Source organism: Canis lupus, chromosome 23, assembly GCF_048164855.1.
Source record: "Canis lupus baileyi chromosome 23, mCanLup2.hap1, whole genome shotgun sequence".
Taxonomy (NCBI): Eukaryota; Metazoa; Chordata; class Mammalia; order Carnivora; family Canidae; genus Canis; species Canis lupus.
In genome coordinates, this window is record NC_132860.1 from 25,621,639 (window position 1) to 25,639,784 (window position 18,146).

Here is an 18,146-nt window from a genome sequence, read left to right on the forward strand (position 1 = left end):
ATCAGGCACAAGATACACTTTGGACTTGTGGATAGAACGTGGAGGGAGCTGGCTAGAGCTGAAGTGCTTGTGTTTGTGTTTCAGATGGTGACCCTCTTTCAGATGTGGGTTGTTCCCCTCTATTTCACAGTGAAGCTGCACTGGTGGAGGTTCCTAGTGATCTGGATCTTCTTCTCTGCTGTCACAGCTTTTGTCACCTTCCGAGCCACGCGAAAACCACTAGTACAGACAACCCCAAGGTGAGAGTTTAGGTAGTGGGGAAGAGCTAGGTTTCCTGAAGCAAATGGGTTGGAATGTATGGGATTGGGGTGGGTTTAGGTTGAAAAAATTGTAATTGTAATAATTTGTAAAACAAAAAACAAAATATGTTTGCCAAGATTATTTGGCATGGGGCCCCACCAAAACAAGCTGATTGGGAGAACTCCCCACTCACCTTCACAGATTAAAACCCCCAAAATATTTCCTTATAGCTTGCCTTAGAGTTTGTATCAAGGTCTGTATTAAAAGTAAGCAAATTCTGGTGATCATTGTGGCCTCATTTTAAGTGTTATTTTCTTTTATGAACCCTTCTCTGATCTCTAAATTAGATTTTCTGTTATATTCTTTCACAGGCCCTATAGTTTTCCAACACAGAACATATCACAAAGTCTTTTTTTTTAAGATTTTATTATTTATTTGTTTGTTTGTTTGTTTATTTATTTATTTATAAAGATTTTATTTATTTATTCATGAGACACACACACACACACACACACAGAGGTAGAGAGACACAGGCAGAGGGAGAAGCAGGTTCCATGCAGGGAGCCCAATGTGGGACTTGATCCTGGAACTCCGGGATCACACCTTGGGCTGAAGGCAGGCGCTAAACTGCTGAGCCACCCAGGCATCCCTATATCACAAAATCTTGAGTATCTATCTCCCCCACTAAACTATAACTGTGAGATCGGGAACCACATGTATTTTGTTTGTCCCTGTATATCCAGGCCCTACCACAGGGCCTGGCACATAGTAGTCTACTCTGTGAATTTTTGTTGAATGAATGAATCTCAGTAAATTTGCAATTTTTCAACAAATAATATTTCCTTCTTTGGTCACAGAGCAGCCCCTGCCTGTATTATTCTTTGTGTTTTATCCAAATGCATTTCTAGTTTGATCCTCCCAACCAGCTTGTGAGGTCATTTAATATCTGTACTTGACAGAAAGAGAGATTTTCTCATTCATTCATTCATTCAACAAGCACCTGCTATGTGTCAGGCCCTGTGCTGAGCGCTGGGGATACAGAACTGGATAAGACATGGTCCCTGCCCTCAAGGAATGCTCGGTTTAATGGAGGAGATGGACAAGAAAGCAGCTGTTTCAGTGCAGTTGGTAAGTGCTGTGAGAGACATATGTACAGGTCCAGGAGAGCCTAGCAGAAGAACTAGCCAGCCTCAAAGTTGTACCTACCAGAACCAAAGTCTTCCAAGTTGCAAGTTGCTCTTTTCCCCATGCATTTTATGCCATTTCACTGCAAACCTTATTTTGGCCTTATGAGTTTCCTTGTACACAGTAAAATTTATCTTCAAGGTGAAGTTGGTGATCCAAAGTCTCTTTCTGGCTGTGGTAATTTACATTAAGGGCTATGACAGAAGACGGAGACTCTGGAACCAGGTGGATGTGGATTGGAAACAGCCCTGCCAGTTGTAAATTATATGACCTGTATGGCTTCACCTTTCTGAGCCTTGAATTTTTTATCCCTAGAAATGTGACAATAATTGGTACCTCATAAAGGGTACTATGAAGAAAAGGTGTAAAAATATACTTTAAGAGTTAGTAAGTAACAATATCAACTTGTAGGTAAAATGACTGAAAATATGTCTATGACATGGGAAGTTTTTGATGATAATAACTAACATTTGATAATGCTTTATAATTTCAAAGCACTTTCTTAAAACATCCATCCTGAGTCATGCAGCATTTATTGAGCATGTGTTATATACACCAGGAATGGGCTCTGTACAATCCATTGAGGAAGGTATCATGGTTTCCCCATTTTACAAATAAGTAAACTTACCTTAAGAGTGGTGATTTGATTTACCTGGAATTACCCAGCTAATAAAACTCACTTAATCCAGATACTGCCTAAAATTCCACATCCTTTCCACCATCTCACTCATATCTGATGAGTACAAACTCTGGATAATGGAGCATTGTGTGGTTTCTGAGGGCAGGCACTACAAAATGTTTGGGGCCTTTCCCTTGCCTGAGAACTCATCACTGCTTGCTTAGCCACAACGGGACTCATAGGTAGGGACCTTGAGCTTCCTCCCTGCAGCCCAGCAAGGTTGGTGGTAATGTGGTCTCAGGAGCCAGACAGGCTTGAGCTGTTTATTCAAGTGAATTTCTCATTTGCTTTCACCACAAATAGAGTAGTCGTTGCTGATATCAAGGACCTGCATGGCATTTAAAAGGCTCTGATACATTCAGGGAACCATCTTTCCTCTCTGAACCTGGCTGGGGTCAACCAACCAGATTTCACACTGCTTTTCTTTGGATTCTGGAGAGCATTGCTCCTCCTTCAAGAGCTTTGTATGACCCTACTACCACCACCATCACACAAATCCATTCAAAGGTATTCTTTGAGTGTCTCCTTTCTTATCCCTTCTTCTCCAGAAAGAAAATCATTTCGGAAGCAAATTCATTAGACACTAATTCATTATTGGCCTGTAGATGGGAGCAAAGCAGTATTCAGGTTAACCATGCCCAGTAGGAAAAGCCTGGGGCACCTGGCTGCCTCAGTCGGAAGAACGTGAAATTCTTGATCTCAGGGTCAAGAGTTTGAGCCCCATGTCAGGTGTAGAGATTACTTAAATAAATAAATTTTTTTTTAAAGTAGGGGGAAAGCCTATAGCTGATTTTACCTCTTTTTCATCTTCCCTTGAATTCTCTTTCCTAATGAACAGCTGACCTTCACCATCTGTTCCCATCTAAGCATAGCTGTAGTTACTAATTTTCACTTCTTTATCCAGCTGATCTGAATTTGAGAGGACATAGCTGTCTGTGGTCAGCTATGCTTTTTTTTGTTTGAGGCTAAAACCTTCTTTTAAGGCTCTCTTTTCTTTCCTTGGTCTGGGACTGGGAAAATATAAAGCATTAGCTCCCTGGTATGGAGAGGTATTTCTGCAATTAAGGGAGTGACCAGCTCTGGACAGTAACTAAAGTTGCTCAGTAAGTCCTAAGCAAATAACCTGATGTCCCCAGTAATGTAAGAGTAAGAGATTCTGGTAATCCAGAGGCTCCTAGGCCAGAGTTGCCATGTCAGCTTTGCTAATTTTCTCTCCTTTCTCCAGGTTGGTTTATAAGTGGTTCCTGTTGATCTATAAAATCAGCTATGCCACTGGCATTGTTGGCTACATGGCTGTCATGTTTACCCTCTTTGGTCTCAATTTATTATTCAAGTAAGTACTCTTTGCTTTTGTTTTCACTTGTGTTTGGGGAGGAGGGGCTGATGTGATATACTTTTCTTCCTAGAGCCAAGTCCTGATTATTAACAAGGGGGACATGGCATCCAGGATAGTAGGAGACTTGGACTTTGGGGAATGGGAAGGTTGGCCCTCCATGATTTGTGCTGGCAAAGAGAAAGGAATGTCTGGATATATAGAGTTAGAGTCCCAAATCATTGGTTATATTTTCCAAGAACCTATATTTTAATGGAAAAGTATCACAAAGGTAAGTGTAATAATGATTATAGCCAGTTACTTATAACTCCATCATCCTAACAGAGTCATTTTCCTTGTCCATGAAAGTACTGTTTATTGGAATGTCCACTCTACCTGAGTGGTCTTATGTTCAGGGAGTCTAGGAGTTGGTAAGCTGTCCTGTGGACCAAATTGGCCTACTTCCTATTTTTATAAAATAAAGAAAGTTTTTTACTGGAACACAGTCACACTCATTTTTATGTATATACTGTTTCTGCAGTATAACAATAATAGAGTTGAATATTTGTGGCAGAGACTATTTGGGCCACAAAACTCAAAATCCTTACTACCTGGTCCTTTCCATAAAAAGTTTGTCAACCCCTGGACTAGACCGTCAAACTCATGTGATACAGTTGGCCACACCTGCTAACAAGTTCATCTAGAAGTATACAGGGCAGGAAACAGCAGAGTGGTATCTGTAGGAGTCCTCACAGTAGTTCCAGGGCTGAGATGTGAGAGAATGAGACCAAACAGATGGATGGCCCAGAAGCTTCTCCACCTTTCCAGGAACACATCCAGTTTTAAGAATCTCACAGTCCAGATGCAGTGTAATAAGCATCGGTTATATTTAACACATTGTTGCTTTGTCACATAGCTGAAATTCCCCTTTTATCAGATTTCTAAGAAAATAGTTTTTTAGAAAATTAACCTGTGAACATTTAACTCTTACCGCATTGTTGGACACTTACGGTGTTTTTCAATATTGTGCTGTCACAGATAACATTGCTCTGTTGCTTCTAAGGATACATTATCAGGAGTCAGATTCTGGCTATTGCTTCATATTGTCATATGATTTCAAAAAGATTCATACCAGCATACAGGTCCCCCCACTCCCAGTTGAGGCAGAAACCAAGAAATCCTAGACTCTGAGACTGTAGGGTATAGTGATCAAGCAGGGCAGATGAGAGTGGAAATGTGGTCTCCTGACTGAGTTGATGGGGATTGTGGGCTGTGGATCATGAGGAATCCTAAGCCTAAGGCTGGGCACTCGAAGCTAGAGATTGAGGATTCAGATTGGCCTCTTTCCCAAATCTAGTACACTGTAGGTAGAGTCTCTTTGAAACTGAAAGGAGTGGGCAGCCCGGGTGGTTCAGCGGTTTATCACCGCCTTCAGCTCAGGTCATGATCCTGGAGACGCGGGATCGAGTCCCTAATCAGCCTCCCTGTGTGGAGCCTGCTTCTCCCTCTGCCTGTGTCTCTGCCTCTCTCTCTGTCTCTGTGTCTTTCATGAATAAATAAATAAAATCTAAAAAAAAAAAAAAAAAAAAACAAAACTGAAAAGAGTAAGTCCTTACTTTATAAAGTGAGAGAATACCCATGGAATTCTTTCTTCTAGAAGTAGTATAGGCTAAAAGCATAAACAGGTTTCACAGAGGTTTATCGGAATTCATCAGTGTAGAGTCCAACAAGCCCCATCAAAGAAAACCAAGATATTTCCAGATATCTTCCTAATCTGTGTGGTTAAAAAGATTTCTGCATTGTAGGGTGCCTGGGTAGCTCAGTCGGTTAAGCATTTGACTCTCAATATCAGCTCAGGTCTTTTCTTTCGTTCTTTTCTTTTCTTTTCTTTTCTTTTCTTTTCTTTTCTTTTCTTTTTTCTTTCTCTTTTCTTTCTCTTTTCTTTTCTTTTATTTTATTTTCTTTTCCTTTCTTTCCTTTCTTTCCTTTTTTTAAAGATTTTATTTATTCATGAGACACACAGAGAGGCAGAGACATAGAGGGAGAAACAAACAGGCTCCTCACAGGGAGCCTGATGCGGGACTTGATCCCCGGAGCCCGGGATCATGCCCTGAGCCAAAGGCAGACAGATGCTCAACTGCTAAGCCACCCAGACATCCCTCAGCTCAGGTCTTGATCTCAGAGTCGTGAGTTCAGGCCCTGCAGTATCCAGCATGGAGCCTATTTTATTTTATTTTATTTTATTTTATTTTAATTTTTATTTATTTATGATAGTCACAAAGAGAGAGAGAAAGAGAGGCAGAGACATAGGCAGAGGGAGAAGCAGGCTCCATGCACCGAGAGCCCGATGTGGGATTCGATCCTGGGTCTCCAGGATCGCACCCTGGGCCAAAGGCAGGCGCTAAACCACTGCGCCACCCAGGGATCCCCGGAGCCTATTTTAAAAAAAGAAAAAGGAAGAAAAAAGATGCTACATTGTATTGAAGATAGTTATTCTGTTATTATAGTTTGTTTTTACTTACATAAACTATACAAGAAAAAAAATATACAAGAAAAACAGAATTGAGAATCATGACCATTTTTATGCTACTAATCAGGTTAATTGGTATAAGATCATGATGTCTAGTGGGTTAAATATTACAAGATTGATAATAAACTCAGCTTATTAAGATAAATATAAGTTACAACTTTAAGTGAACTTATACAGTTCCTGGTACAGATTTTTAACAAAGGTTGTTTTCTGTAATGAACATTCAGAGACTGAAGGTCGCAAATTATTGGTCCTTGGAATTATTAAAACAAGCCTGCTAATGTATAGGCAAGATCTCTGTCCTTAGTAGACTTGGACCCCCAATTTTAAAAAATATTTTATTTATTTATTTAAGAGAGCATAAGCATGAGTGGGAGGTAGAGGGAGAGGCAGACTCCCTGCTGAGAAGGGAGCCCCATGTGGGGCTCAATCCCAGGACCCTGAGATCATGACCTGAGCTGAAATCAAGAGCCAGCCACTTAACTGCCTGAGCCACCCAGGCGCCTCTTGAACCAAAATTTAACTTTGATGACATGATACAGAATATGTATAGATACAACTTAAAATTTTATAGTAACTGGTATGTGTAGATTTACTAATTTTATCTTTATCTTCTAAAGCTGTGGTTGGTGAACTTTTTCTGTAAAGGGCCAAATAATATTTAGGCTTTGTGAACAAAAGGCAAAGTCTAGGATGATATAGAGTATAACAAGAGGGGAAACTCTTCCCTTGCCTTACCTTGTTTGATGGATAGGCTCTCTCAGATCTGGGGCATACTTTGTGCCCACTTGCCATCAAATGAGACATTCTCAGGAGGAGTCTGACAAGGGTTTATGTGACCACTGGGATTATTTTCACTTACTATTCAGTGACAGCTCAGATCCTGGTGTGCCCTTGCCCAGCCATTTCAACTTGGGCACTGGCTGGAGGTGAGGCAACTTGGTGAGTTTCCGCTTCCAGACTGAAATTCTACTGGTTGGTGTACAGTGATTTCCAGCAGTGGAGTCTCAACACTTAGGTGCCAACCAGAGTGGGCCCTAGACAGCTACAAGGTGTGGTTGCCAGTTGGAGGAGGTAGGCACTGGGGACGGAGTGGGGAAGAGGAGCAATAGGCCATACCCTGGCTTGGTTTTGTAGCTCACGGTGCTAACCTGTTCAAACGGTACCGACAGGCCATATAAAACACAGGCAGCAGGCTGGAATTGGTCTTGTTTTGCCTACACTTGCTTTAGCCTTTAAAGCTTCTGACTTTAGGTGCCTCACTATGTGTTCTGGAGTAGTGATCCAAAGCAGTTGTGTCTTAGGGCAGGCCTTACAAGCCATGCTGCTTCCCTTACAGGATCAAACCAGAAGATGCCATGGACTTTGGTATTTCTCTCCTCTTCTATGGCCTCTACTATGGGGTTCTTGAGCGAGACTTTGCAGAAATGTGTGCAGACTACATGGCGTCTACCATAGGGGTAAGTTCACCTGGGCTTTTCATATTGCCTCCCACCACTTCCAAAGAGGTCAGCATAGCATTACTTGTTTGATGGAAGAGATAAACCTTAAAAAATCCTTCAAGATATCAGTAGTGTGTTTGGAGATTTCTTCCTTAAAATTTGGAAAACCAGATATCAGATGTACCCTGAAATTATTAACTTTAGGGCCACTTGTAGGAAAAGAACTGCTTGACCATTCAGGAAGTTGACATTCATTCAATAGATATTTATTGAACGCCTCCTATGTGCCTGGACACTGGGCTTGTGCTGGAATTACAAAGGAGTACATGGTCCTTGCCCAGATGGAGTTTATGCCCTAGTGGCAGAGATGAGAATTAAAGTAATGAACATACCAATATAAAATTATAACTTTAATAAATACTTTGAAGGAAAGGTTCACAATGCTGTGAACAAATGCAGTAATGGCATTTGGACCTAGTCTTGGGGCTCAGAGATGGCTTCCCTAAAGAAGTGACGGGGGAGCTGACATGTAGGAGTTAACTAGATGAAATGGGAAGTGATGTGGGCGTCAGAGAGAGCAAACAGCATGTGTAGATAGGAGTTCTGTAGTGAGAAAAAGGGTAGCCATTTGGAGGAACTAAGGCCAGTGTGGTTATATGGCTGAGAATGTACTGGAAGTATCTAGAGAAATAGAAGCTAAACTAGAAAGAGCCTTGAAGGCCAAACGAAAGATTGTGGTTTTTATGCTAAAAGCCCTGGGAGGCTAAGATAGAAAATGACATCTTCAGATTTGCACTTTGAAAAGATCATTCTGGCTGCTGGGTTGAGAAGGGATTGGAGAGGGGTCCACAGCTTAGAGTGGACTAAGAGATAGTCGCAGTAATCTGGGCAAGATGAAGGTAGCTTGGGTTAGGGAAGAAGTGGTGCAAAGGGAGAGATCCAGGCCATTTGAGAAGTATTTTGGAAGTGCGTTTGCTAGGACTTGGCTAGGATTAATCTTGGATATAGATTAGTTCTGGAGATTGAAGGAAAGTATATATCAAAGCTGACATGTCTAACGCGAGCCACTCCTTGGCTGGTATACTTGCACTGATCTAGGAAATGCTACAAGGTGGAGACCAGGGAGAGAGTCTTCAAGCTTAAATGTGAGTAAAGTAACAGGCAGTCTTAGGAAACCCAAGTCAATATTCTTATTTCTTTTTTTCAAAATGGAAATGTGTCTTTGTTGTTTTGCTGCTTGTAAAAGTAATGCATTCTCTTTATAATTACGTGAACAAAGAAGTACTCCTCATCTCAGTGTCAGCTCATTAGAAGGCCCCACCCAAAAAGGAATATTTCCAAGTTTAATGAACATTTCTCCAGTTCTGTGCTAAAATGCGTGTGGTTCTGTCTGACACAGGAGATCTGAAAGGCCTTCAGAAGTTCTTGCAACATAAGGTTTGGCAGTTTAGAAAGAAACCTTAGGAGAATGTCAGGGTTTTCTTGGGGCAGCAGATACCAATGAAGACCAACTGAGAAGCACAGTAAAGGATTGGCGCCTTTGTATGAGGACTTCAGGAAATCTTCGAAAGTTTGAGGCAGTTTTGTAGGTGGGAGGATATTTGCTGTGCACATTTTATATCAGAGCTGTTGCAGTCTCACTTGTGCCATGGACTGGTAGGCTTTGGGCAGTTCAGGTTAAGCAGAATACGCAGCCATCACCTTGGGTAACTTTCATCAAGTACAGTTTTAGATATAGGATTTTGTTTCTCAGGGTCATGGGACTATTTTTGTTTCTTCTATAATAGATTAAAAGGAAACAAAGTGTATTGGGTCACTTATAGACAGCCCATTAGATTCTTGTTTGAACAACTGTCTTGTGTTTTAGCTACGTTTCATGGTCTCTCATCTATTGGTGTAGACTTCAGCTCTTCCTTTAACTACTTCACTGTCCAGAAGAGATTTCCAGACATTCAGTTGTCTACTTTCAACAACTTTTCTTGAAGTCTGCTTCTTTGGCACACTCAGCTTTTCAAAGTGACTCTTGCCAGTATCCTGCCCTGTACCCTCTTGTGATTTCTTTTTCTTCTCATTCTTTTTTTTTATGGGCCAATTCTCTGTTTTTCCCAGGTTGTTGCCAATTTTATCTCAAGATTATTATCAGCTGCCAGTTTAAGCATAGCCTTAATTCCCTCAGGTGGGTCACTAATAACCAGTGTACAAAACCCTCTTCAGTCCAAATGGAACTGAGCTCAGAATTGATCCACTAGTTAGCTTTTCCTATAGGAGATGGAATCATTACATTGGCTTCCCAAAAATAGAATTTGAGCTGGACTTCTTTCCATGCTTTTGGGAAGGATTATTGTATGTTCCATTGATTACAAATGATAATCCTTATTAAGGTAATTATTCCCTAATAATGATAAATTCCAGCATCACTGAGAGACCTGGTGGGAGAATTATTCATTAGGGTGGAGAGTGCCTCAAGCACCAGCTCTTGACTCTTCATATTCTCCTTCCTTCTGTGAGTTCTCCGTGCTTACCCCCAATACCTGATGCTCATTCTTTAATAGTCTGGCCCAAGGATGAATCCAAATACCTCTCTATACCTCCTAATAGCACAAGAACACAAGGATCAAACAATCACACTGTACTTTATTAGAGGAAAATAAGCATGAATACTTGAATGAAGTTAATCTGACATAGCAGGGTACCTGCTTTCCCAGGCTTTCAGACCCTGTCTCATCCAACTCTCCACTTACCTCTATGTAGCAGGTGCCATCTTAGCACATGCCACCTGGAATCCATATCTAGACAACCACTGTCCTCTAGATGTCTAGATCTAGAATCTGTGTTCTGATAAAAATTTGTCTGTACCTCAGGCCAGCCTTCTGAATCCTAGTATCTCTGAAGATCTACCTTTTCTCTAGGTCCTTGACATTGAGAATGTCTATCTCTTTCAGAGAAGCTGCTCAATCCAGCTCCTGTCCAATAGAATGTGACCTTGTTGACCCTAAATCTAACAGTTTTCTGTTTCCCAAGCCCCCATTTCCAGGGGAAGGGAGTGGGTCATAGGAAGACTAGGATGGCTTGTGACAGTACAGGGTGAATTGCGAGGAGTTGATTCGTTCATTGTTTTCCATAGCTAATGTGGAGATTTAGCAGCAGGTTTTCTGCTAGTGCTCAGGATGCCCACAGATAAGACTAGGCAGGAATAGGGAGGAAGAAACTCAACTCCCAGTTTGGGATAAAGGGATAGACTACACTACCTTTACAGTTCTTTCAAACCTGAGAATTCCAGGACTCCCCTATTTCTGCCCTGGTCTTTGGTCAAGTGGGGTGTGGTCTACTTAGGAACGAACACCTGGGGCTGTGAACCACAGCAACCTAAATTTCAGGAACATCCCTGGTCTTGAAGCCACAACCTATCAGTGGTTTGGTCATGGCAGTTTGAGGAAGCTAGGACATTCCAGCCTTCCATGCATTTGTTAGCCAACTTATTCTTTCTCATTTATTTAAGCAACTGTTATTTATCAAACTTTCACAATGTGCTAGGTATGACCAAGTGCAGCCTTTACTAGCTCTACCACTGCTCACTTCTAAGTAGGAGCCTTAGTCATTTAATTTAATTTAATTTAATTTTTATTTATTTATTTTTTAAAGATTTTTATTTATTTATTCATGAGAGACACACAGAGAGAGAGGCAGAGACACAGGCAGAGGGAGAAGCAGGCTCCATGCAGGGAGCTCAATGTGGGACTCAATCCTGGGTCTCTAGGATCACACCCTGGGCCGAAGGTGGCGCTAAACCATTGGGCCACCGGGGCTGCCCAAGCCTTAGTCATTTTATTTTATTTTTTTATTTTTTTATTTTTTTGCCTTAGTCATTTAAAAAAAATTATGGTAAACTACACATAAAATTTGCTATCTTAACCATTTTTTAAGTCTATAATTCAGTGGCATTAAGTCATTTACATGCTCTGCAACCATCACCACATCCATCCATAGAACTCATCATTTTGCAAAATTGAAGCTCTGTACCCTTTAAATAATATCTCCATACTCCTCTTTCCCCACAGCCTCTGGAAAGAACCATTCTGCTTCTGCCTCTAAAAATTTGACCACTCTAGGGACACCTGGGTGGCTCAGTGGTTGAGCATCTGCCTTTGGCTCAGGGCATGGTACTGGAGTCCCGGGATTGAGTCCTGCATCAGGCTCCCTACAGGGAGCCTGCTTCTCCTCCCTCTTCCTATGTCTCTGCCTGTCTCTGTGTGTGTCTCATGAATAAATAAGTACAATCTTTTATTTTTTATTTATTTTTTTAAAGATTTTATTTATTTATTCATAGAGACACACAGAGAGAGAGAGAGGCAGAGACACAGGCAGAGGGAAAAGCAGGCTCCATGCAGATAGCTGGACGTGGGACTTGATCCAGGGTCTCCAGGATCACACCCTGGGCTGCAGGCAGCGCTAAACCACTGCGCCACCGGGGCTGCCCAAGTACAATATTTTAAAAATAAAATTTGACCACTCTAGGTAGGTACCTTGTGTAAATGAACTTACACAATATTTGTCTCTTGTGACTAGCTTATTTGACTCAGTGTAATGTTTCAAGGTCCACCCATGGCGTAGCAGAGTCAGAATTTCCTTTTTTCGGACTGAATAATATTTCATTGTATAACTCAATTTTAAAAGAGCCATAAATCGCAGCACCTGGGTGGCTCTGTTGGTTGACTGATTCTTGATCTCAGGGTTGTAAGTTTGAGCCCTGCCCTGGTCTCTACTCTAGGCATAGAGCCTACTTTAAAAAGGGGAGGTTGCTAAATAAATAATCTCCTTGTGTGTGTGTGTGTGTGTGTGTGTGCGCGCGCATGTAGCCTCTTAGAAAAAAGAATTCCATTGTGTGTATATGCCACATTTTCAGTCCTAGGTGTTTTTCATAGAATTTTGTACATTCTGTGGTCATAGCTCCAAACCCAGAGAGTTATGGTTCATTTTGGAGTGTTCTACCTACCTGGTGGGGAACTAGATCTCATTCATCTCTTGATCCCCCTCTGAGTGGTTTGACCTACAAAGATCTGTGATTAATATAAAAAAATTTTTTTTATTGATTGGAGTTCAATTTGCCCACAGATCTGTGATTAATTAATTTCAGGGTTCCTAGAAATGAAATGATGGGGTTTACAATTGTATCAATATACATTCTCAATTCCTTTTCATTATTCTACACTACTCTGGTAATTCTACACTATAGCTGCTTTGTCTTACATGGAGAAATTATAATATGAACTATAGTAACTCTTCGGTTAAAGGAACCTTAGATGATGTTTGTTTTTTTTTTTTCAGCCAGTCACTGGGAGGTCATAAGCTTGTGACAGCCAGTCATTATAGTTTCCATTCACATCCAAAAGTCATGTTGGGGCGGGGGTGGAGGACAGAGGATTGTGAAATAAGCTTGTTTTATGGGGCTCTTCCTTCAAAGAGACCTGTTGGGCAGACAGAGTAGTGACGCATAGTTTGTGCTCCATTGGGCCACATGTCCTGCCTCACACTTTTTTTTCTTCTGAGTTTCTGCACCCCAGATAACATTAGGACATAACTAGCTGCCCATTCATCTGCTCTGAAGTAGCAGCAAAAGCCAGAGGTTAGAGTCAGATGGACCTGGTTTCAAATTCTAATCAATTTTTAATTAGCTGTGTACTCTGGAGCAAGTTACTTTACTTCTCTGATCTCGTTTTCTCGGATGTAATAACATTACCAGACATAAAGTGTTGTAAGGAGTAAATGCATCACGTAAAGATCTCTGCAGAGTAGCCTGGCTCATGGCACTTAAGGAGAGGATAATGACGGTAGCTAACATTTATCAAGTATACCTATTGTACAATACTGCTCTTCTAGAAAGCTATATATTTTATATTTATAGTCACCTGGAGCACAGAGACCCTATAGGATTTCTTTGTATCTTCATCATACCCAACACACGGAGCAAGACACAGAACAGACAAATCCTTAATCGCCAGCATATGCCACTTCTCTCTTGGAGGCTGTCTGTTGTCTGAAGTCATCTCAGACCACTCTGTGACCTGGAATCTTGTGTCTTAGAACCCTGAGAAATGGGTATTTTATTCTGTTTTTCAACAAGTTTTTTCAAAATCACTGTTTGAGCCTGACGAGGCCCCAACTCAGCTCTGCCACCAGTTCTCTCTGACTTCAGGTGAGGCTGTCCTGCTCCTCCTCTGTCCTCTCCTGTTGAGGGAGGGGCTGACTGGAAGAGCTCACAGGGCTCTCATGGTGCACACATTCTCTGATATTCAGTGGTGTGGAAGGCAACTCCTATTTATTTCCTGAGTACCTATGTGCAGGCTCCTGTGCTGGGGTTTTCTACTCACATATTAGTACCCATCATCTGCTTCCTTCCAGTTACACTGTAGAAAAGGTCCTTTCTTCCATCACAAGCCCACCTTGCCCTAGCTGTGGACTCCATACCTTCTTCCTTCTCCGGGACCCATTATGCTATATACTTAACTTTCTTATCTGTGCCTTCATCTTCTCCCTCTTTGCTGGGCTCTTCCCATTAACCTGTTAAGCATTCTTTTTCAAAAAACTTTTTTTGACTCACTTTCTTCTGTAGCTACTGAGTCATTTCCTGTGCTTCACAGCTAAACTTAGAGAAAGTCCAGTCTCCTTTTGATTACCATTCACCTACTCTTTAGCCTATTCTAAATTGGTGTGGCTCAAACCTTCTTCTGAAATGGCTTTTACTCAGGTCACCAGTGACTCTGTGTCACTCATTCTGACTTCAGCAGTTGTCATTGGCTTTTGCAATGTTTCTGTATCCTGCTTTTCCTTCTGTCTCTACTAACTCTTCCTCCCCGTGAATGCTACTGTTCCTCTGAGCTCAGACCTAAAGCACCTTCTCTGCACTTCACCTAGGCATTCCCTTTTCTTTTTCTATGACTTTTTCTATGACTTTCTATGACCTCTAATCCAGAACTTTTCTACCAGATCTTTAGTTTTCAGCTGTTTAGCATCACCAGTCTGTCTACACCTTTCTATTTTTATTGCCATTAAATTAGCCCAGACTGCCACCTTGGCCTAGATCTCCAGCATCTCTTGCTTTTAAAGAATTAAAAAACAGAGACTTTAGCTGCTCTCTGAATCCATGTTGGCCCCCCTCTGCAGCCCATTTTTCACACAGACCGAGTGATCTTCTAAAAATTTGAGTCTGTTCAGATGCCTCCAGTGACTTTCCATTTCTAGTCCAAAATTCTTCCTGTGGCCAATAAGGTGTTACTGTTTTCCTCTTTGTCACAACTCTAGCCACATGAGGTTCCGTTCAGTTTCTCAAGCCCACCAGGCTCCTTTCTGCTTTGTGGCCTCTTCCTTCTTCCTGCTGACTTTCTTCCTCTCGCTAACTCCCACTGCCCTTTACCTCTCAGCCTCAAATGTCACGCCCTCAAAGAAGCCTCTTCATAGCACCTAGGCTTAGTTAGCAACCCCTTTCTTAGCCCTTTACTGTCATTCTCCTGTAGTTGTAGGTTCCATAGGAGAGAGGCCGAGTCTCTCTTCTTCCAGCATTATATCCCACTGGACTCCCCTAGTCCAGTGCCTGCTACTGCTTAGTAGGTAGGTACCCAGTACATATTTGTAGGTATATATATATACCTATGCCTACCTTAGTAGGTAGGTACCCAGTATATATTAGTAGGTACCCAGTGTATATTAGTAGGTACCCAGTATATATTTGATGGAAGGAAGGAAGGATCTGGATGGTTTGCTCAAGTTCATCAAGCTAGTAAGTGACAGAAGACTGCAGTTAGGTCTGCCCGATGCAGGTAAAGCATAGGTCTCCCTTGAGCTTATTCTATGGAGGGGTCCGGCCTCCCTGTATCTTCCCCAGTTTGGCCTCAGTATCTTCTGATACAGTCTCTTCCTGTGTGATTTCTGTGAGCCCTGGGGGTGCGAGGCCTTCATGATTTGACAGCTTACCCAATGGCTCTGTTGAAACACTGTGGGATTTGACCCTGCCTGCCTGTTGCCATGTTTTAGCCTCATGGGGAGAACTCCAGAAACTAGGAGCCTAACAGACACTTTCCTAGACCACAGTTCTTAAGGCAAAGGAAAGGAAAAAACAGTAGGTCTTAGAAAATGTCAACAAATAAATTTCAAGTCTTTTTCTCCTTGGAGTAAGGGGGAAATGCTATTTAACTATGTAACAATAAACCACAAGGAAATTATGCAAAACTTGTAATTTCTTTTTGGAGCATGGAATTGGTTATCTGTTATAATTAAGTATGGTAATAAATAATCTTTAAAAGTAATATATATTCATTAAAGAAAATTTGAGTACAGAAAAGTAGGCACAAAAACCACATCACCTATGATCCTACTGCCAAAACATCACTGGCGTAAACATACTGATATTTCTTTCTGATCTTTTCTCTTGTATAGATTTGGGCTTGTCTTTACATACAACACCAATCATGTTGTGCCTCCAGTTTTGTCCCTACTTTTTGCCACTTATTGTTACATCTCAGCCTTCAATGAACTCACCAGTTAAGTCCCTTGAGTGTGTACCAAATTTATTTAGACATTCTCCTATTCTGGGTCATGCATGGTTATTTCCATTTCTTTGCCTGTTTTTTATTATTTTATGGGTTTTTCTATTATGTAACCTAAAACCCACTGTTTTAGCCATTTTTAAAAGTACAGTTCAGTGCTTAGTTACATTCACAATATTGTGCAGCTATCACCATTTCCAAAGTTTTTCATCATCCCAAGCAATAACTGTGCCCATTAAGCAATAACTCCCCATTCCCTTCTCCTAGCCTCTGGCCACCTCTAGCTTGCTTTTTGTCTCTATGAATTTGCCTGATTCTATATATTTCATCATATCAATGGAATCATATAATATTTGTCCTGTGGCGTCTGACATTTTACTTAGCCTAATGTTTTCAAGGTTCATGCATTGTAGCATGCATCAGAACTTCATGATTTTTTTTTTAAGATTTTTATTTATTTATTCATGAGAGACACACACACACACACAGAGAGGCAGAGACAGCAGAGGGAGAAGCAGGCTCCATGCTGGGAGCCTGATGCAGGGCTCGATCCCGGGTCTCCAGGATCAGGCCCTGGGCTGGAGGCGATGCTAAACCACTGAGCCACCCAGGCTGCCCAGAATTTCATGATTTTTATGACTAAAATGTAAGGTGTAATAATTGTTGTGTCATACAATCATTCTGTTTAAGTTATTGAGGAATTGCTAAACTCTTCTTTAATGATAAATAATACTTAAATAAATATCTGTATACCTGAAGTTTTTTGATATTTTTACTTCTTTAAATTACTTGAAATGACATTAATGAATGGTCAAAGTGTGTGGCAGTTTGAGACATCATGCCAGATGCTATTCAAAAGGATCAAACTTCTTTTGTTGCTGTGGCAGATGTTTGGGAATGCCCTTGTCACCAAACCAACATTGCACTGGATATCTGACTGTTTTGAATCTTAGAGAAGAGATGTTGTCCATCTCCGATGGAAACATAGTGTGGCCACAGAGTGGCTTATCTGACATAGGTCCTGATCACCAGCCCTGAGTCCTTCTACCTCCTGGTCTCCTTGTTCCTGGTGCTGACCATCCCAGTGCTCAAGTCCTATTAGATCTGACCTCCCAACCCATCACTGGTCTGTCCTTTTCTCCCTATCCACCCAGCAGATGAGGTGATTGGGCCTATAAAAGATGTTCTATAGTTGTGGGGCCTCCTCCCCCTGCTGCTTGGCCTCCTCTTCAGAAGACCCAAAGGCCTTTGTGGTACCGTCCTACTTGGGCTGATTCTCACACTTTTCCTGTCTTTTCCTCCTGTTCTTCTCTCCCAGTTCTACAGCGAGTCGGGCATGCCTACCAAACACCTCTCGGACAGTGTGTGTGCCGTGTGTGGGCAGCAGATCTTTGTGGATGTCAGTGAAGAGGGCATCATCGAGAACACATATAGGCTATCTTGCAATCACGTGTATCCTGCCTGGAACCCCCTGGGCCACATCTCCTGCCACATGTGCATTCCGGTCAGGGAGGGGAGTGGGTGATCATTACCCTGGCATGCTGTCCAGACCTTTAAGCGTGGGAGAGTCACACAAGGGCAGATATTTGGGGGAAGTTCTCTGCTAGAGAAGCTGACACCCTGGAGTGGGAACTGTGTTCTCCCTCCTTCTTCCCCACAGCTGGGAGCCATTCTTATGTAAACAGAGTTTATAGCCTGGCTGGATCAGAAAGGAGCCTAAAGCCTCTAGCTGGATCCCTCAGTTTCAGAATCCAGTCACCCTGAGTAACAGTTGCAGTATTTATCATGTGCTCGCTCAGCTCCCGTTCTGTGCTGTGTATTGTCTCCATTTTGCCCCGTAAAAACCCTGTAAAGTGGAGATCATTATCCTCACTTCACATGTGAGGAAGTAGGGTCAGAGAGAGAAGGTATGTGCCCAAGATTATACAGCTAATAAGAGGTGAAGCTAGAATTTGAACCTTTCTCCAGAGCTGGTGCCTGGGCACCTTGACGACGGGCACGGAGCTCAAGTGCCATCCTGTCTGCCCACCATTTCCTTGACCAGTGGTGCTCAGATTCCACGAGTTCTGCATCCGCGGCTGGTGCATTGTGGGAAAGAAGCAGACGTGTCCCTACTGCAAAGAGAAGGTAGACCTCAAAAGGATGTTCAGCAACCCGTATCCTTTGTTTGTATTCTTGTTGAGATTGGGCAATGGGAAAAAGTCCTGGCCAGTGCCAT

General features: G+C 41.9%; 1 protein-coding gene across 1 annotated transcript in view; it reads left to right on the forward strand.

The window, feature by feature from the left end:
* Nucleotides 1–18,146, forward strand: part of RNF121 (ring finger protein 121) — an 82,665-nt gene that overhangs the window by 61,600 nt on the left and 2,919 nt on the right. Inside the window, exons 4-8 of the mRNA XM_072794411.1 lie at nt 85–239; nt 3,330–3,437; nt 7,286–7,406; nt 17,247–17,380; nt 17,983–18,084. Of these exons, the coding sequence (XP_072650512.1) occupies nt 85–239; nt 3,330–3,437; nt 7,286–7,406; nt 17,247–17,380; nt 17,983–18,084 (620 nt within the window). The remainder of the gene's footprint in view (nt 1–84; nt 240–3,329; nt 3,438–7,285; nt 7,407–17,246; nt 17,381–17,982; nt 18,085–18,146) is intronic.